Source organism: Triturus cristatus, chromosome 1_2 (genome assembly GCF_964204655.1).
Source record: "Triturus cristatus chromosome 1_2, aTriCri1.1, whole genome shotgun sequence".
Taxonomy (NCBI): Eukaryota; Metazoa; Chordata; class Amphibia; order Caudata; family Salamandridae; genus Triturus; species Triturus cristatus.
In genome coordinates, this window is record NC_140580.1 from 918,182,640 (window position 1) to 918,201,837 (window position 19,198).

The 19,198-nt window shown below is 47.9% G+C and overlaps 1 protein-coding gene across 4 annotated transcripts in view; it reads left to right on the forward strand.

The window, feature by feature from the left end:
- The first annotated feature begins 250 nt into the window (after positions 1–250).
- Positions 251–19,198, forward strand: part of LOC146868323 (uncharacterized) — a 35,741-nt gene continuing 16,793 nt past the window's right edge. For 3 of the 4 annotated variants that reach the window (XR_014962858.1, XM_085609733.1, XM_085609734.1), the window contains exons 1-2: positions 2,382–5,060; positions 13,159–13,253. Coding sequence is in view for 2 of the 4 variants with exons in the window: in XM_085609733.1 (XP_085465859.1) it covers positions 4,766–5,060; positions 13,159–13,253 (390 nt within the window). In the remaining 2 variants the exon portion in view is untranslated. Of the gene's footprint in view, positions 611–2,381; positions 5,061–13,158; positions 13,254–19,198 lie in introns of those variants that run through there. The other variant, XR_014962857.1, reaches the window with a different exon arrangement.

Below are 19,198 nucleotides of genomic sequence, written 5' to 3' on the forward strand. Positions count from 1 at the left end.
GAAGGCGGGGCCAGCATCGGCCCCGCCGCCATTATGGGGGTCGGACCGCGCCCCCGTATCCTTGCCCGTTCCGTTGGCCCCCGCATTGGCTGGGGGCCGTGCCCCAGAAGCGATCGGATCGCTTCCGGGTCATGGGAGACTCCACCGCGCCCCGGAAGTGATCGGATCACTTCCGGGGCGCGGGTGATCCCCTCCGCAAGAACCGGTTTTAGCTGGTGGATGTGCATTAGTATAAAGCCGGGGGGGGAGCGCGAAGAGCAGTCTCTTTGCTCTCCGCCCCCCTCGGCAGCACACCCGTCGCGTGTGCCTCCTCCCGCGGGAGGACCTTTAACCTTTTTTCTCTTTCTCCTTACAGCGTCGCTCCTTCTGAAGTCCGGGATTGTCGGTGCGGACGGAGAAAGCACAGAGGGTTTGCCGACGTGTTCCCCTTCCATCGGGAGCACGTGGGGGGCAGCGCGAGGGGAGCCCGGAGCGGTGACAGCATCGGCTTGGATCGCTGATTCAAATCCCTCACACGTGTCGCTGGTGGGAGCCGGAGGTTACAAATAGCGAGCTCTGGAATTGACGATCGGACGATCCTCACGCATCAAGAGTACGGTTTGCGGCAGCGGTGAGAGGGGCTGTGTGTTTTCAGCAGTACTGGTGCAGCGAACGGGCTGATATTGCCTTCATTTGGCTGGTGAGAGGGGGTGTTTTTTCTGCGAATTGGAGCATTTCCTACGACGTTTCACACTCCGCGCACAAGCGCTAATGCATATTTTCGTTCGCGCCAAGAGTGAAGGCACTCGGCGATACTGCCCCTGACAAGCGCACGCTAAGGGGGAGCCATGCAAAGAGGGTGCCCGTGAAAGCAGTTTGAACTTTCCTTTTAAACTATGGAGCAAAAGAAAAACCTGTGTTATGTTGTGAAAACGTGCTAGTCACTAGGCAGGCTTCTGATCAGGGCCGCTGGAATTATGCAAAAGAAATGCTAATTATGAATAATGCAGCACATTTTGTGACTGCGTGATTATTTAATTGTCATTTGATTTATAAAATGTAATTTGTGATTTTTAGCACTGCCGCCGGACTGGGATAATGTTGCACGGATGGTTTTGAGCATCATTTTACAGTGGAGTGCAGGGGAGGCGGAGAGTCTTTACGGGTGTAAGGCTGTGCTGTAATGCTTGCACTCCCGGGTGTAAGGCTGTGCTGTAATGCTTGCGCTCCCGATTGTTTTGAGCTACTGAAAGATTTAGAGCAGGTCCCGCCGCCGGATTAGTATGATGTTGCACATATGGATTGGGGCATCATTACAGTGGGGTAAAGTAGGGCTGGGTTGTAGTGCGTGAAGGAGTAGTTGCGCTACCGCTACGCTCAAACCTTTCTGAGCGCGGACCCACATGCTGTATAATGGTCTTGAACGGGCTCTAAAGCTCTCCCATATTATACCTGGTCTGTGGGTGCATTGCACTGTCTTACAGAATACCAGTGCCCTGGGGCCCGCGTATAGGATATCAGACTGGGAGTGATGCTGCTGTATTAGTGGAACATTGCATGCGCCACCATCTTTATAGCACGTGATCTGTCCACACTTCTTTGTTTCTGGGGTTTCATTTACCTGGTATTTACGGCGGCCATGTTGTGCGTCATGGAACCACAAAGAGTAGAAGAGTGGTGCGGATTAGTTTTACGAGAGGGTGCACAGTTCATGAAGATAAGGGGGAGCTACTGACAAGCTATCTCACAAAAACTACCTGCTACTGGTGCCACTTCCAGATTGGGATAGTCTATTGGGTATCCATCGGGCATTTGGAGTCTACCAGTCTTAGAAACCACGTCATTCTTTAAATTGATATTTGGTTTTTATATGTTCACTATCGGAATACATATAAAGCTACCACCACTGGTAGCCAGTGACTGCTTCAAGGGTATTTTAGGTAATTTTGTTTATCTTTGTCTTTTCCACGATGTTGACTTTTAATCTGATGCATCGTTGCGGATAGGGTGCTTGTTCTGGGTTCTTGTTTTGATACCAGCAGTCTGCAGAATATGTGCATGCTGTTTTTTCCTTGGCCACCGAACTGCATACTTTGCTACTAGAGCCTTATGGTTGAGATGATAAAGTCGATCACACAGTCCACATTTGGCACGTGGGACTACAGGGGGTTCTTGCTAGACTGGTCCTCTCCGCACAGAGGGCGGATGCACTTGAATGGGTCCTGATGTACAAAGCTCGGGCTCGGGAACCCCAGGAGTCTGCCAAATTTCTCTGGCAGCTTGTGAAGTCTGTAACTGGGCTTCAGTTCATCATTAGAAAGTCGGCACAGCACATCCTCCCTCTGCAGGAAGGCCATTATTATTTATCGGGTGGGGGGGGGGGTTTGGTAAAACACAGATCACACGCCAGGCTTGTTACAGTAGGTCTGTCGATACATCTGAAAGCGAAACATATAGACGAATAATTATTGAACATTTGGGGGTTTAGAATTGGGACCTTGGAGGGGTGTCCATCTCAATGGAATCTATGCATGCATATTCCTTGACACGGCTGTGACTAGATGCTGTGTCTATGAGTAGACTAATGCTGAACGGCTCAGTTCTTTCCATCTGAGTGGCTCCGCTCTGTGGACATAGGACTGAAGCAAATGGTCATGTTCCAGACTCTGTTTCGAAGGGTTAGAACCATTCAGCATGCAGTGTTTGACAAGGTCCACTAAGGAACAATGAGGAGCACCCCTTTCTTTTCAAAGCTATTATTTTAGTGATTTTTCGCTGCCGCTGGGCAGCAGCGGTGGTGCGCTCTTAAAAAACGGAATTAACTATTGTCAACAATGCACTTGCACCATCGGAAGCGTTTTTTTTTTTGGGATCTATTGCTCGTGGGTGCGGGTTATTATGCCACTAGATTACATGGGCATTGATGCTGGGGGTATTACTTAAATGGGATTATAAAATGTTAAGTATCTGCAGCTACGCTGTTTACTTACTATTAGCTAAGGGGGGCATGGCTGATTTTCCCTTCATGATTTTAGCCACAACTTGTAGTTAAATATTACTTCACAGTGAACTTTGAACAACTCGAACAAAGGGTGATATTTCCACCAATATTTCACCACTTGATTCAAGGGATATGTACAGTTTATCTCCGAGTTGGGCGTCATGAGACCTACTGATTTTCGCTGTAACATGTAAACAATTGGGGGGAGGTTCATCGCCAGACTGTTTTGTTAATCAGGCCTGTTTTCTGGTCACTGTTGCCTTTTGTCAAAAATGGCAGGGCTTTTGCATCCTGTTAGTATATACATGTTCGGGTATTAAGCGTGCCATACAAGGTGGGTCTTGTTCAACGGGCTGACCAATGTTAGATCCGGGGTCTCCGGTTGGCGGGGTAGGTACTGCTGTCCAAGTTGGGACGCTTGCCTCCAGTCAGGGAAAGGGAGATAGACAGTTAAGTTAACCCCTGCTCACCCTCTATGTAGCTTGGCCTGAGCAGTCTAGGCTATCAAAGGCAAGGTGTAAAGTATTTGTAACAACACTCACAGTAACACAGGGAAAAGCCCACAGATTTACTCCACATTAGTTTTAGAAATACGGTCCTGGGTCTGACCTTATGGCCACAGTTTCAGATCCCTGTGAGCCCATCCAGCCGTGTCTCATTCAGAGATGGAAAAATGAGTACATTCAGCCAGCGATCACACTTCATACCTCGGTGAAATTCTCTGGACCGTGCCTTAGCTGTATTGCACGTGATTACAAACGCAGTGATCGGTTTAGATCCATTGCTTTGTCATGTTACTGTTACGCTTCAGGGTGAATGCGTTTTGACGCAACTATTGCTTTTAGGTTTCCCGGAAGGCCCTAATTATTTAGCAGCATTATGCGCAGATTCTGGCATTACATGAGCTGTAGTCATACAAAACTTAAACTGAGCACGTTCTTTAATACAACTGGTGGTATGCTAGGCACTCTCAGCGGACAGTCCTATGTTATTGCACTGGGGGCTATGCTAGGCCTCATTGAAAAGTTTGATGTCAGGGTTCTGCACATTACTTGATTTTCAGAATAGGAAACAAAGAGCCAAAGGTTGGCGCTCCCATGATGCATTGTGACATCACGCATGAGAAGGGGCTTTGGCCGCTTCGCAGGGAATGCAAGTAGAGTATCGGTATGGGTAGGTTACAATTGAGTTGGGCCGCTTTACAAAATACAAGTGAGAGATTCCGCCACAGGGTATGTATTATCTGTACGTCCCATGCCTTGATGTCAAGCATTATTGAGTACTTAAGCACGCCGGTACAGTTACACATACAAGGTGGGGGACGGCCCAAAAAAGCTCAGACGCCCTTTGCAACGACCCCTATAATTTAGAAACCCGTGAGGTCACAGGGAGGGTGCAGCAATATATGCCGTTGGTTAACATGGTTCCGGGCACCCATGTGCTCTACCGGTAGGTATGCATACTGCTGGGTTATGGTGTTATACAAACGCGCTACGCCCAGGTGCCAGCACACTGGTTCATGGGATATTGGTGTGGTGGCACTTGCTACCGGTCCACCCTAGATGCCAGATCAAGCATTAGGGGCGGATTGTTTGTCACGCGGTATCTCTGCTCTAGTTTTCTGCGATGCACGGTACCTACCGCTCATGGCCTGGGCATTGTGTGTGCATTTATAGTGCGTTGGGTGCGTATGATATCTTGCATTACGTTTGGTGTCACACATTCTATCACGCTGTAATTTTACCAAAAGACAATAACACTAATCATCTGTTTTGATTCTCATTTATGTATGGCTGGATCCATGACTGTTGCATGGGAGGCGCTCAGCACCACGAGGCCTGCGAGATGTGGGCCGGCAAGGGGACCGGTGGGTCCAGGACGGCAATGGTAAGCAGCGGAGCCAAGGCTCCTGGGCGATCGAAGAAGAAGCTCATAAGTTCCCTCGGCCTGTCACGCAGGAAGAGACAGCGACACCTCACCAAGAAGAAGGCACAACCGCGATGTCAATCAATTCTCTGGACGCCGAGTTGGAGTGCCTGTCATGCGTGTATCTGCGGCCATTCGTATTTCTCCTGTCTAGGTAACTTTGTTATTGCAGGAAATGGGACAGCACGCGCAAAGCAATTAGGTTGCAGGGTCCCCTTTTGGGGCACGGGGGTGACGTTTCGACAAGTTCACCCGACTACCCGACGCTATCATGTCACATCTTGGGGGTAACAACTTGGTGCACCAAAATCGGAGGATCCTGAGTGGATCAGTGCGGTTAGAGTCAGCATGGCTGGCCAGGCGCTGCCCAAGTGTGATTATTGTGCGGTTGCACATGCTGCCAAAGGGTTCAGTGGCAGGGAGGGGAATCAGTGAGAGCTCGCAGTCACTCGGTTCGGAGGATCGATAGTAAAATAGGCAGGTTGTTTAGGACTCCCCAGATTAGGAGTTATTGCTCATGGGTGCATGAAAGGGGATGTCTACTACTTGCGGGACGGGGTTCACCTCTCTAGGTGGGAGAGCGGGATATTCCTGGGCGACATTTTAGCTTTGCTGGAACAATTTTCAATGGGAGTATGACCTTGGGTTGTTGTGGGGGGCCTGATAATCGGTCGACTATGCAGGCCTGTGCGGTAAGGTCATCGGTTGGACAGACTAAATTGACTAATCTTTTGGGGCGCCTTATTAAATGGGGCGCCCAGAGGGGAGGGACATGTGGCTCTCACCTGACTCCAGGGGCAGTTACAACCGGTTGGTTGCAACGGTGCGGGGACAAACGGGGGTTACGCTTTCCATTGGCTGGTTGGCCACCCCGCACGCGGGCGTAAGTAAACTGCGCTGTCTGCATGGCCCCTTTATGGAGTAAGTCTTTAACGCATGGGGGTTGCCTGGAAGGAACTACTTCCGGGTCAGCTGGGCCCCCTGCGCATGCGCACCCTGGTTGGGGGGCGCGGGACAAATATGGAGAGAACTACTTCCGGGTCAGCTGGGCCTCCTGCGCATGCGCACTCTGGTTAGGGTGCGCTGGATAATTTGGATTAAAGGGGGAGGGGCCAGCGTGTTGACCTTGCCGTAGGCCCAAAAGTAATACGCAGAAATGTGATCAGCAATATGTTAGACTAGGATAGGAACATTATGTATTAGAACTTGGTTAAAGCTAGGAATGAATCAAATGTACCGAATCCTGTCTTATCATTTCATTTCTGCGTAATTATATATTTGTGTGCAAATATGTGTGTTTGTTAATAAATACGATCGGGGGTCAACGACCCCCTATTCCAAAACAATTTGATTGTATTGGTGTCTGTCCCAATAGAAACGAGAAGGGGGCGGTAGGCCGTACCGGACCATATAAGCAAAAAACACCTAGCACCAATAGACATTAACCGACGAAAAAAACAAAAATCTACTGATGCGTTATAGTAACGCTTTGATCCTGTAACGTTTTTGTTTTTGTTAAAATTGGTGTAAGGGTGTAATGTGTGTGACCTAAAGTACTGTGAGTGGGTAATGTGTGAGAGCAGTGTATGTGGGGGCAGTGTGTCAAGGGGTCAGTGTGTGAGGAGGGGTCAGTGTGTGTGGTTTGTGTGAGAGGGGGGTAGTCTGTGTGAGAGGGGGCAGTGTGTGTAGTCTGTGTGAGGGGGCAGTGTGTGTGGTCTGTGTGAGGGGGGAAGTGTGTGTAGTCTGTGTGAGGGGGGTAGTGTGTGTGGTCTGTGTGGAGGGGTAAGTGTGAGTGGTCTGTGTGGAGGGGTGGGTAAGTGTGAGTGGTATGTGTGAGGGGGCAGTGTTTGTGGTCTGTGTGAGAGGGGGCAGTGTGAACTTTGTTCATTTGTAAAATAAAGTTAAACAATAATTCTAATTTAAGCACAAAACACCTAGCACCAATAGACATTAACCGACAAAAAACCCAAAAATCTAATTATGCGTTTAAGAAACGCTTTGATCCTGTAACGTTTGTGTTTTTGTTAAAATTTAGAAAAGGCACCTACTGACATCGTACGAACTAGGGGGCAGTGTGTAAGAGGGCAGTGTGTGAGGGGGAATTGTATGAGGACACAGTGTGAGTGTGTAAGGGTGCGGGCTGTGTGTGTGTGTGGGGTGTAAGGGTGCAGTGTGTGTGACATAAAGTACTGTGAATGGGTAATGTGTGAGAGCAGTGTATGTGGGGGCAGTGTGTCAAGGGGTCAGTGTGTGAGGAGGGGTCAGTGTATGAGGAGGTGTCAGTGTGTGTGGTTTGTGTGAGAGGGGTGCAGTGTGTGTAGTCTGTGTGAGAGGGGTAAGTGTGTGTGGTCTGTGTGGAGGGGTAAGTGTGAGTGGTATGTGCGAGGGGGGCAGTGTTTGTGGTCTGTGTGAGAGGGGGGCAGTGTGTGTGGTCTATGTGAGGGGGCATTGTGTGTGGTCTGTGTGAGAGGGTGGCAGTGTTGGTTAGTGACTTGTCAGTAAACTGTATTTCTATTTTCTTTAAAGGCTGTATTAGTATTGAAAAACAAATACACAATCTGACACCGGCTCACGTAAATGACTGCAGTGCCTTTGAAGTAAACTGTATTTTTATTTATTTGAGGGTGAGGGGGTGCAGAGTGTGAGGGGGCTAATGTGTGTAGGGCAGTGTGTGAGTTGGCATTTTGTGGGGTCAAATGTGTGTAGGGTAGTGTGTGAGATGACAGTTTGGGGGTCTAATGTGTGTAGGGCAGTGTGTGAGGTGGCATTTTGTGTGGTCTAATGTGTGTAGGGCATTGTGTGAGGCAAAACAGAATAAAAGGATAAAGGTGCTGTTTGTAGAGAGAGTGATTTTTTGTTTGTTTTGCATGAGAATATAATAGATGCATGCAAAACTCATAGGCACAAGGTCAAGTAGTCAGTTGCACAAAGCCAAAAATCAGAAAAAGATGTGAGAAAGAAAAGGCGGAGGGGAACTACGTGGAAGAGGAGAGACGCGTGGGCGGTTTAAAAAAAAAACACATTCAAAGTAAATAAATATAATAGATGCATGCAAAATTCATAGGCACGAGGTCAAGTAGTCAGTCACACAAAGGCCAAAAAAAAAAAATGCGAGAAAGAAAAGGGGGGGCGGAACTACATGGAAGAGGAGAGACGCGCGGGCGGAGAGGAGTGCTGTTTGTAGAGAGATTGATTTTTTGTTTGTTTTGCATGAGAATGTAAGTAGGAAAATCAGACAAAAGCATACATGTTTGGATGCGTAAAGCAGAACACAGAGGCTGGGAACTATTGAAGACGAGGGCAGACAGCAAAACAAAGAGAGGCGAGACAGGATAAAATTGCTGTTTGTGGAGAGTGATTTTTTTTCCGCATAAGAATGTAAAAAGGAAAGGAAACAATGAATGTGTTTGGGTGCGTAAAGATAAATTTAAAAAAACATTCAAAGTAAATAAATATAATAGACGCATGCAAAACTCATAGGCACGAGGTCAAGTAGTCAGTCGCACAAAGCCGAAAATCAGAAAAAGATGCGAGAAAGAAAAGGCGGAGGGGAACTACATGGAAGAGTTGAGACGCGTGGGCGGTTAAAAAAAAAAAACATTCAAAGTAAATAAATATAATAGACGCATGCAAAACTCATAGGCACGTGGTCAAGTAGTCAGTTACACAAAGCCCAAAAAAAAAAAAAATGCGAGAAAGAGAAGGCGGGGCGGAACTACACGGAAGGGGAGAGACGTGTGGGCGGAGAGGAGCCTTTGAGAACGTGCGGCAGAGATCAAAGAAAAGGCGTGCGACCATATGGAGAGTGAGGGGGTGTGCAGCCTGGTGAGCTGAATGCGTGTGGCAACAGAGGGAGAGCGCGGCGTGCGCGCACGAAGTGTATGGTAGAAAATGGAAGCTGTAAAGAATGCGCGTGGTTGTGGCAGTTGTTGACAATGCGCGTGATTGTGTTCACATGAACTGTACGCGATCCACAGCTAGGTAGACTTTTTGGACTGCTTACTATAATCTCGCCTATCCATCCCTGCGGGATAGAACAGGCGAGACCTAATAAAAAAGGACGGCCGTTCCTGCCAAGTTTCCCATCGATTCTAGCGGAACTCCAGCTCTGTCTTTATTCTAACTCTATAAATAATCACAAGTTTCTATTGCCTGAAAGACGTTTTCATACATTTACTGCCCGTCCTCTGGGAACAGTCTTTCACACCACCCTCCCACCTACATTAATTTACGTATACCCCCGAGGTGGAGTTGCCTCTGTCCTATCTGCTTCTACTACGTAGAATACTGCCTTATTTACATGACTCTTACACCCTCCTTCCCTCACAAATCTCTCTCTTTCACTGGTTTTATAACCCAGGGCACGCACTTAACACACCAAAACGTGTACACAATGTCCTCCATAACAGGATACATAACTTACATGAGCCCCGCAGAACTGGACACCGTTGTCCAGTTCTGACCTCCACACATGTCCAACCGAGGCCTAGCCAGTGACGTGCAATGAGAAACCTAACCTCATTTTCTGGCGGGGGGGACCCACTCCCCAAAGGCCCGAGGGTCAGTAAGCTCCATGTCCCAATAACAGGGCTCCAGCAGCCTGATTGAGTTTGTAGACACTTGGGTGCCGATTACGATCCGGTAAAAACCGGGTACGAACTGTCGGTCGGAGCGTATTCTCCGTCCGACTCGTACTCGGTTGTAAAACATTACAAACATGGAATTACGATTCGCATGGAAACACCATTTCCGTACGAATCGTAAAAAACACCGACCGACGAAAATATGCATACGAATGTGATCCGGGAATGCTGCGACGTGACGTCGGGACGCTTCCAGGCAGCGTTTCACGACCCAGGAAGTACGATTCGAACCGACAGCAGTCCGGACGGCAATATTTTTACGGCACCCAAAAAGTGCCGGAAAAGCGAAGTACAGCGCGAAACGACCAGAGTAGGTGGCCCGGTAAGCGCCGTACCACCCCCAGCCCCCGCATGTACGCGCCGTACCCCCCCCAGCCCCCGCATGTACGCGCCGTACCCCCCCAGCCCCCGCATGTACGCGCCGTACCCCCCCCCAGCCCCCGCATGTACGCGTCGAACCCCCCGTGTATGTACACCCGAGTACGCGTCGAACCACCCCGTGTATGTACACCCGAGTACGCGTCGAACCCCCCCGTGTATGTACACCCGAGTACGTGTCGAACCCCCCCGTGTATGTACACCCGAGTACGTTCGAGTCGTACCCCCACCCGTGTATGTACGGTGCGTAAGGGGTACGCACCGTACATACACGGGTGGGGGTACGACTCGAACGTACTCGGGTGTACATACACGGGGGGGTTCGACACGTACTCGGGTGTACATACACGGGGGGGTTCGACGCGTACTCGGGTGTACATACACGGGGGGGTTCGACACGTACAGTTCGACACGTACTCGGGTGCACATACACGGGGGGGTTTGACGCGTACTCGGGTGTACATACACGGGGGTTCGACGCGTACATGCGGGGGCTGGGGGGGGTACGGCGCGTACATGCGGGGGCTGGGGGGGGTACGGCGCGTACATGCGGGGGCTGGGGGGGTACGGCGCGTACATGCGGGGGCTGGGGGGGGTACGGCGCTTACATGCGGGGGCTGGGGGGGGTACGGCGCGTACATGCGGGGGCTGGGGGGGGGGGGTACGGCACGTACCGGGCACCTGTTTGGACGTCTCCATGGTTGTTTTAGGAGTTCGGTGCGGACGGTCTTTTAACCATACGGTTGTACATTCGGACGCCCGGGACGGATCGTGATTCCCCGGTCGGACTTCGCTTTTCACGTTTGTACGGTAAATCGTCCGAGGACGTGTCGGACACTTTTTCCGACCCGAGGACGTGTGGGGAATTATTCCCAATGCGACTCGTATGGGCTTTTTACCATGCGAATCGTGATTGCCAGTTTGTACGGCACTTGTACGATTCGTACGGTAAAAAGACCGGATACGAGTCGTACGGGAATTGATTTTACCGGATCGTAATTGGCACCTTGGTCGAGGAGCTTGGGGTGGACTTGGAGCCAAGCCTGCCTCCCCTCCCAACCACCTGCTGAGCACCAGCTATTGAGACTCGTCATTAAATCCTCCGAGCACAAAACTTTGCTCAAACCAAGTCCACATTCCCCCCCCTCCTTTGTGCTGCCGGGTCACGTGATCCCAGTCCTCGCCCTCTGCATCTCAATGGCTCCATTAAGGGCTGCCCTCATCAGCCCCAGCGCCAGTGACGAGCTGCTAATTACTAGACTCCCATTGTCCGTGCAGATAAGGCCGGCCAGGGCGGGGCCTCCTGTGCAGGGGGGCTCTGTGATTACAGCTAATGGGCCCAGATGAGTGGTCACTCCCCAGATCAAGGGCGCCTCTTTAATCGGACCACCAGGGGGGCTTGACCAGATAGAAACATCTCCGGCCTCAGAGCAGCGTAGAGTTAAACGAGGCACACCTCGGAAATGCAGATAACTTCCATGGACTGACCGGCAGACGAGTCCTTTCTTGAAGGAGAGAGACAACTCAACCGAGAAATGAATCTTTTATTCCCTGGCACCAATAACTAACTGCCAGAGGTGAACAGCACCGAGGAAACAGTATACTCGTCTCTCACACAAATAACTTTAAGAAAGCCGTCTGTTATTCTGTGATTGAAAGAACTTTGTTTTCTGATAAGAATAATCACCGAGCAACCAGCCTTTTATTATCTCGCAGGAACGCGCCCTTCATTAGTGGTGAAACGGGAATCCGCAAGTGACATTCTTTCTTGAAAACAAATAACTCGTTCTGGGATGCGCATATCTTGTAATCTTCAACGACGATTCACTTAAACACTTCATAACTAACTTGTAAAGAGTACACGCACCAGCGCCAGAAGATTTTCTGCCATTGTATTGATCTCGTGGGCTCCCTGTTCAACTGTTGCATGCTAAAAAAACATTCATAGTCATACCAATTTAAAGACCTTAAAGTGCATTACATTTATTCATGACTTCATGCATTCGCACTTTATAACGAGTCAAACGAACAATTAGGGCTCCCTGAGAAGCCATCTTAGTTAAACCACTCCCATGTTTTGTAGCTGAACAGAATTGGTAGGGGAGCTTAGCATTTTAAAAATGTATAGCTGGAATATGTATTTAACTTATTTAACTTTAAGAAAAGCTTACACTTTTAACAGAGCGCGTACAAGTTATATAGTATGCTGTTTTATATCATATAATGGTTTTTAATTAACTGAATAATGAATAATAAATAAGTGACACAAATGATTTACTTTAAGGGGAGACAGGTTTTTTGTCCTGTGCGGGATTCTGAATGTGTATCTAGTGAGTTTTCTAAATCTTGCACCATAGTACCTTCCTTTTGCCGGAAAGTCTAGCCCACCCAGCGCTGGCCTTGGACTGGCACGCATTCCTTCCGCCCCACAATCCTTCAAACTATTTGACTTCTGCCATTAACACTTCAACCTGCGTCTCATTCCGCTAGCCAGAGCTGTCATAAGGGTCATAGCATCCCAGTCCCTCATGGATAAAACCCTACGGCCAGATATCGCCGAGGCCCAGCTCCCCATGAATGAACTCGGACCCTCCCACCTGCACCTCCATCATCCCCCATTGTTAAAGACAGCAACACACTGCACTTTTAACAAGCATTGAAAATGCAATAGGTCTCGCCTTTGATTAAGTTAGAGCTATTTGCTTTGCTAATGGTATTGTATAGCAAAGCAAATGGCTTTAACTTAATGAAAGGCGAGACCTTTTGCATTTTTAATGCTTGTTTGTGTAGCTAGAACAGTCTTGGAGATGGTCTTGCATACTGCTGACACTAGAAACTGAAGCGTGAAACGGCGCTTCCTCTTCTTTGTAAAGTAAATTTCGAGATTTAACATCCATGATTTGCTTGCTTCACCAATTGGACCGATTCCTTACATAAGAATGGACGTGTCATACACTGATCAATGTTTCCAACAAAACTCTAAGGCTATCCCTTACAGATTAATGTATGATTGTTTTGCTGACTATGTACTCCATGTCTTTCTCTTCATATCTTATAAATACTTATTACTTCAACTCAGTGGCGGCTCCTCCGCTAGGGCAGAGGAGGGCCGCTCCACTTCTTTTAAGCAGTGTAACTGAAGGAAAAAAGAAATGATAATAACTGAATGATATTAACATTTTATTTGTTCCTGCTGCTTTGTCGGGTGGGGCTGCTCTGCTCTCTGTGCAGGGCAGAGGACTATTGGTTTGCCCACTCCAAGTGCGCATGAATACTTGGCTGGCCCTCTCGTAGAGGAGAGACTGGAGAGATGCAGCTGCGATAAGGTACATTTGATTAATTTTCTTATTGGTTCACTTCCTCCCCTCAAACCACCCCCCCCCCCCCCCCCCCCCCCGCTACCCCCGATCCGTGCTGGCTTCCACTGTTTCAACTATGCACACCTTGTCTCTCTCACTGATTTAATCTTTATTATTTTTATGGTATTTTGAATGCCCGACTCATTCTTATTGTTTTGTTCCATTCGACTGGTTCCACGTCACTTTTTAGGACATATAAACGCACTTAAGCAATTTCTAATTTTTTTGTAAATGATCTCTTTGGTGGTCATTTGCCTGTACTTGATTTGATACCCAGGCTTGCAAGGGGGTATCGGACTGCCCTACTTTTTCTTCACATCACATAAGGGCACTATGGAGGATTACATCATCAATGGCAAGCCTACTTCCGGCAGGGGCGGGATTAAAACAGAAGGCACTTCCGTCAAGATTAACCTGAATAACAATTTTATGTTTGCATCACATTAGCTGTCAGAATTAAACGAATGGTGATGTGGCCTCTCATGTCAACACGTGTGTTTAATGAAATCCTTTCTGCTGGAGTAAAATGTTTTTTTCAGTCCTTTGTTTGGAAGCACAAGATGTGCTGATGTCGGAGATGTTTGTTTTTTTTGTAACTCTTTTTATTAACTTTGCTCATGATCTCATTCAAAATACAGCAGTGTTCGTATGACATGAAGGAGAACAACAGTGCATCATACAATCCTAGGCAAGAAAAGCGATACAATAGACTGATTACCCTTATACCCCGTGACCACCCCACCACTGTGTGGCTCAGTATATCCTCCAGGGCCCCGATAACTTCTTCCATTTCTTAGCACAGCCCCTGGACTTGTAAATGGTTTCCTCTGCTCTCTGGCACCAGTCCAGGTCCCGCAGCCATTGGTCCCAACACTTGGTGTGTTTTGAATTAATTCTAGTTCACGGCTTCACAGACTGAAAAAGCATGGTTGGGAGTCCTGCCTAGGCCGCCTGTGTCTTTCTGAGCACCATTTAACAGCTCCCAGTGTCTTAAAAAAGGTCCCCCCACCACACCTCTCCACCCCCACGGCCCTGTCTCACCGCTAACGCAAGGATTTTGACAAAGTGAAACCAACTAGATGTAGCTGTGTGGGCTTTGTCTGAATATCAGCTATTTTGCCAATAACATGGTTAATTTCAGTCATACCTATGGGGGTGAAATGAGTGTTTTAGAACAAAAGTATTCTGTATTTTTGAGTTCATGGAGAACGAGTAGAAAAATTGCGATTTAGCAGGTTTTGGTAATTAAGAGAAATCTTGTTATGTCTAGCCGTGAGATCTCCTGGGATGCATCCATCACATGTTTTAAATTAACTCTTTCTCAAAGCTTGAGGATGGAAGCGTGTGTGTGCGCCAATGTCTGCATGGTCTGTCTCTGTTTCTCTCAGACCTCTCCTAGGAGGTGTCGATGAGAACACTCCAGGCTTCGGTCTGTCTATCTGAGGGTGTCTCAAGCCGCCCCATATGGAAAATATATATATATATCTTGAGCACTCCGCTGCCGCTGGCTCTTCGGTTTGGAAGAATGGAGCACGGACCACGACTATGGTATATAAAATCAGATTTATTCACCCAGGGGTAAAGCAGCATATATATATATATATCTATATTACCTACTGGCGGTCGCCAGTAGGTAGTTATAGTTAGGACCACGTTTCCATAGGAAAACCTCAACATTCTATTTTGAATAACTTTGGCGCCGGTCGACGAATCCTCGCGAATTTCTCAAAATAGGTGGGGCGCTACGCTCCGCTCCTACCCTGAAAGTCTCGGGGGGATCCGTCAAGCGGGGGCTGAGATAAAAGGGGGGTCCCAAAACGCGTTTTTCCCATGCATTTTTCCATAGGACCTTTAGAACGAGCTACAGCCCGAACGGCTGAACAGAATTACTCAAAATTTGGCAGAGAGGTAGTCCCTAGGTCAAGGAAGTGCCTTTTGTAGGTTTGGTGTAAATCTGTTCAGTAGATTCTGAGAAAATAGCCTTTAAATCAATATATATATCTGAGCCCGCTTACGGTACGCTTACCGTAAGCGTACGGTGGCGTGCGCGAGCGCGATTCTGATTGGCTCTTAGATCTTAGTAAACATTCGAATCGGCCGAAACCAGGAAGCGGCGGCCGCCATTTTGTCTCTCGCACTGAGTGTTGTTTATCAAACATGATGGCCAAAAACATGTTACGGGGCTGTTTTGACAACTCCCTCCCACATAGTCATGTTGAGGGAGTCCACAAACATCCCCCAAGAGCAAAAACGGTTTTATTTTTTTTTCGGCAATTTCGCGGGGTACGCTTACCGTACGCTTACCGTAAGCGTACGGTAAAAAAATAAAAATAAAAAAAACACTATCCACACTTACCCCACCCCCTGTGCTTTTGGTGGCCGAAGGCCACCAAATGTACAGGGCTTATTAATAGGTAAAAAAAACTAAATTTTGGCAATATGAAATTATAAAATTGAAATAAAAAAAACACTATCCACATTGACCCCACCCCCTGTGCTTTTGGTGGCCGAAGGCCACCAAATGTACAGGGCTTATTAAAGTTGATAAAAACCGTGCACGGAACGAACTGCGTTAAGTGGGCGCGCACGCCTCGAATGGCGTAAAGTAACTTAGCATTTAAAAAACCGTACAAATTCACTGAAAAAACCATAGGTTTCACACACGTTATAGTTAGGAATTAGCATTTAAAAAACCTTGCAAATTCACTGAAAAAACCATAGGTTTCACACATGTTATAGTTAGCGGAAATTTTACTGATAAAAAACCAGTGAAATTCCCCCGTTATAGTTAGTGCAGGCAACTATAACTCACGCGACCGCAATCTTCTGCTGATGACATATGTGTCTTTATGAAAAAAAAATATTTGTAATATATGTATAGCTAAAAATGTATGGAAGAAGACATGGGCATATAAGTGTCTAAATACAGTATTAGCATCAGCAGAGGATTGCGGTCGCGTGAGTTATAGTTGCCTGCACTAACTATAACGGGGGAATTTCACTGGTTTTTTATCAGTAAAATTTCCGCTAACTATAACATGTGTGAAACCTATGGTTTTTTCAGTGACTATCTCTATATATATATATATATATATATATATATATATATATATATATATATATATATAATACCTACTGGCGGTCGCCAGTAGGTAGTTATAGTTAAGACCTATTATCCATAGGAAATCCGCAACATTCTATTTGGAATAACTTTGGCGCCGGTTGACGAATCTTCGCGAAATTTTCAAAACTCGTGGCCCGCTCCGGTCAGCTCCTATCCTGAAAGTCTCGGGGTGATTCGTCAAGCGGGGGCCGAGAAAAAAGGGGGCCCCAAAACGTGTTTTCCCCATGCAATTTTCCATAGGGACCGTTAGTCGTAGCTACAGCCCGAACTGCTGAACGGAATTATACCAAATTTGGCAGAAAGGTAGACCTTGGTTCACACTCGTGCCTTTTGCTTGAATGGTGTAAATCTGTTCAGTAGTTCCTGAGAAAATCAAAAGTAAAATCATAAATATATCTATGGGCGCGGTGGATCCGCGCACCCTGCCGAGCACGAGCTGTATGCTAAGTGGCTGCCAACACTCCAAAGCAGGAAGTGTTGGCAGCCATCTTGTGCCTCGGTAGAACCGAGGCACAAGAAAAGAGAAGAAAAACCACGCAGAACGCAAAAATGGGGCAGGGTAGAAACACCCTGACCCCCTAGGCCTGCTCAAGGGACCGCCACCCACGGGGCTTTATGTAAATATGTGGGGAGGCTCTCTGCCCCCCCCAGCCCCGGGGACCGCCACCCCCGGGACTTCAAAAATTAATGCCTGGGGGGCTCAAAGGCCCCCCCAAGCCCCGGGGACCGCCACCCCCTTGAGGCTTGTGTATTTAAAAAAAAAAATACCCTGTGTGGGGGGGGGCTTAAACCAAATTGCTTTTCCACATGGGGAGCTGCATGTTCGCAGCTCCCCATGTGGAAAAGCAATGCCGGCTCCCGCAGGAGGCGGGGAGCCGGTGGGACCGTGGGGGGATTGGGGGCGAACGAGGGGCAAGCGGAGAGGCACTCCCACTGTCCATTGGCAACCAGATCCGACATTCCCGAACACTCGGAGCAGGAGGCGCAATCTGCAGCAAACCCCCAGTTCGACCAACGACTGAACGACCTTGTAGTCAGCTTGAGCTCTAGGACCCTTTCAGATAATAAACTAAGTGTCCTCAACAGAGGGTTGGGTTTTGTACCTACTTACTCAGGTGATCCGTTTACCCTGAGATGCGAATTGGAGAATTTTTTCAGGAAAATCCGACTCCACTTCTTTTTCAAGAATAGAGAGTTGGATGATAACACATCTCTCAGTGATGACACTAACAACGTGAACACCGGGTTACGCCCTAAAAGTAATTTCACACCTTTGGCACACCAAGTTCCTCCTCAGGTCTCCACCTTTGAGAAGGCAGTGACCTTTGATGTAATGGCGCTATGCGATACACGGCTCACGAATTTTCGCAACTTTTCCAGAAAGGATAGACTGGCCCTCCAGAATTTAACTAAAGACACGTCCGTTACTATCAAGCCAGCAGACAAGGGGGGCGCTACTGTCTTGCAAGACACTGTCACCTACCGGACGGAGTGCCTCCGGCAACTTATGGATACTAAATCCTATCGAATTTTGGTAACAGATCCCACACCCAGGCTTACCCTGGAGATAAAACATCTGGTTGAGGAAGGGGAGGCAGAAGGGTGGATAACGCCGCATGAGGCTCAATTTTTGGTGACTAATAATCCGGTGATGCCCTATTTCTACTGCCTCCCCAAGATCCATAAAAGCCAACGACCACCCCCAGGACGACCTATCATTTCTGGGATTGGCTCACTTCTTGAGCCCCTATCTAAATTCGTGGATGTCTTTTTACGACCAATGGTGTCCGAGATGCCGACTTATCTTAAGGACACCTCAGATGTCTTACGGATCTTGCCGGATATCGAGTTTAACATCAGCACCGATATCTTGGCAAGTTTTGATGTGGAGTCACTCTACACGTGTTTTCCACAACAAGAGACTCTGGACTCCATCAAGAGACTCTTGGAAGCACGTGATTTGAATAGCATAACCCCTGTCCACTTCATCATGGAGTGTGCCAGGATAGCTATGACCGAAATGTTTTTTAGATTCGAAGATCAGATCTTTCTACAGATCTCGGGCACCTCTATGGGGAGTGTTTTTGCGCCCAGCCTCGCCAACCTCTATGTTCATCTGTTTGAACAACATCATGTACTGAACCACAGCAACCCTTTCCATAAACATCTGGTGCTGTGGAAGAGGTACATAGACGATATACTAGTGGTATGGCGGGGCACGAGCCAAGAGATCCTGGCTTTTCATACTTGGCTTAACCAGCAAAATGCCTTTTTGAAGTTTACCATCGAGTATAACCAACATCGGTTATCCTTTCTCGACATTTCTATCTTTCTCCTTGGGGATACACTGCAATGTGAACTTTTCAAAAAACCAATGTCAAGAAACTCTCTCCTTCCATTTGACAGTTATCACCCTAGGGCCCTCAGAGAGAATCTTCCCGTGGGACAGTTCCTACGAGTACGGAGGAACTGCTCAACCAGGGATCTCTTTGACAAACATGCTAAAGAATTGGCACTCCAACTTCGGTCGCGTCAGTACCCCAAGCGACTGGTGCGCCAGGCTTGGAAGAGAGCATCCAACAACAATCGAGATGCGCTGTTGGATAATAGCACGCCTAGGACTCCTAATGACAGGCTTACTTTTGTAACCACCTTTTGTACCCTTTCCAACAGATTACAAAAAACCATATGTAAGCACTGGCATATTCTCAATGTGGCATCTGAGAACATCCCGCCCCCTTTGTTTGCATTTAAAAAGGGTCATAGCCTACGGAATAGCCTGGTACAC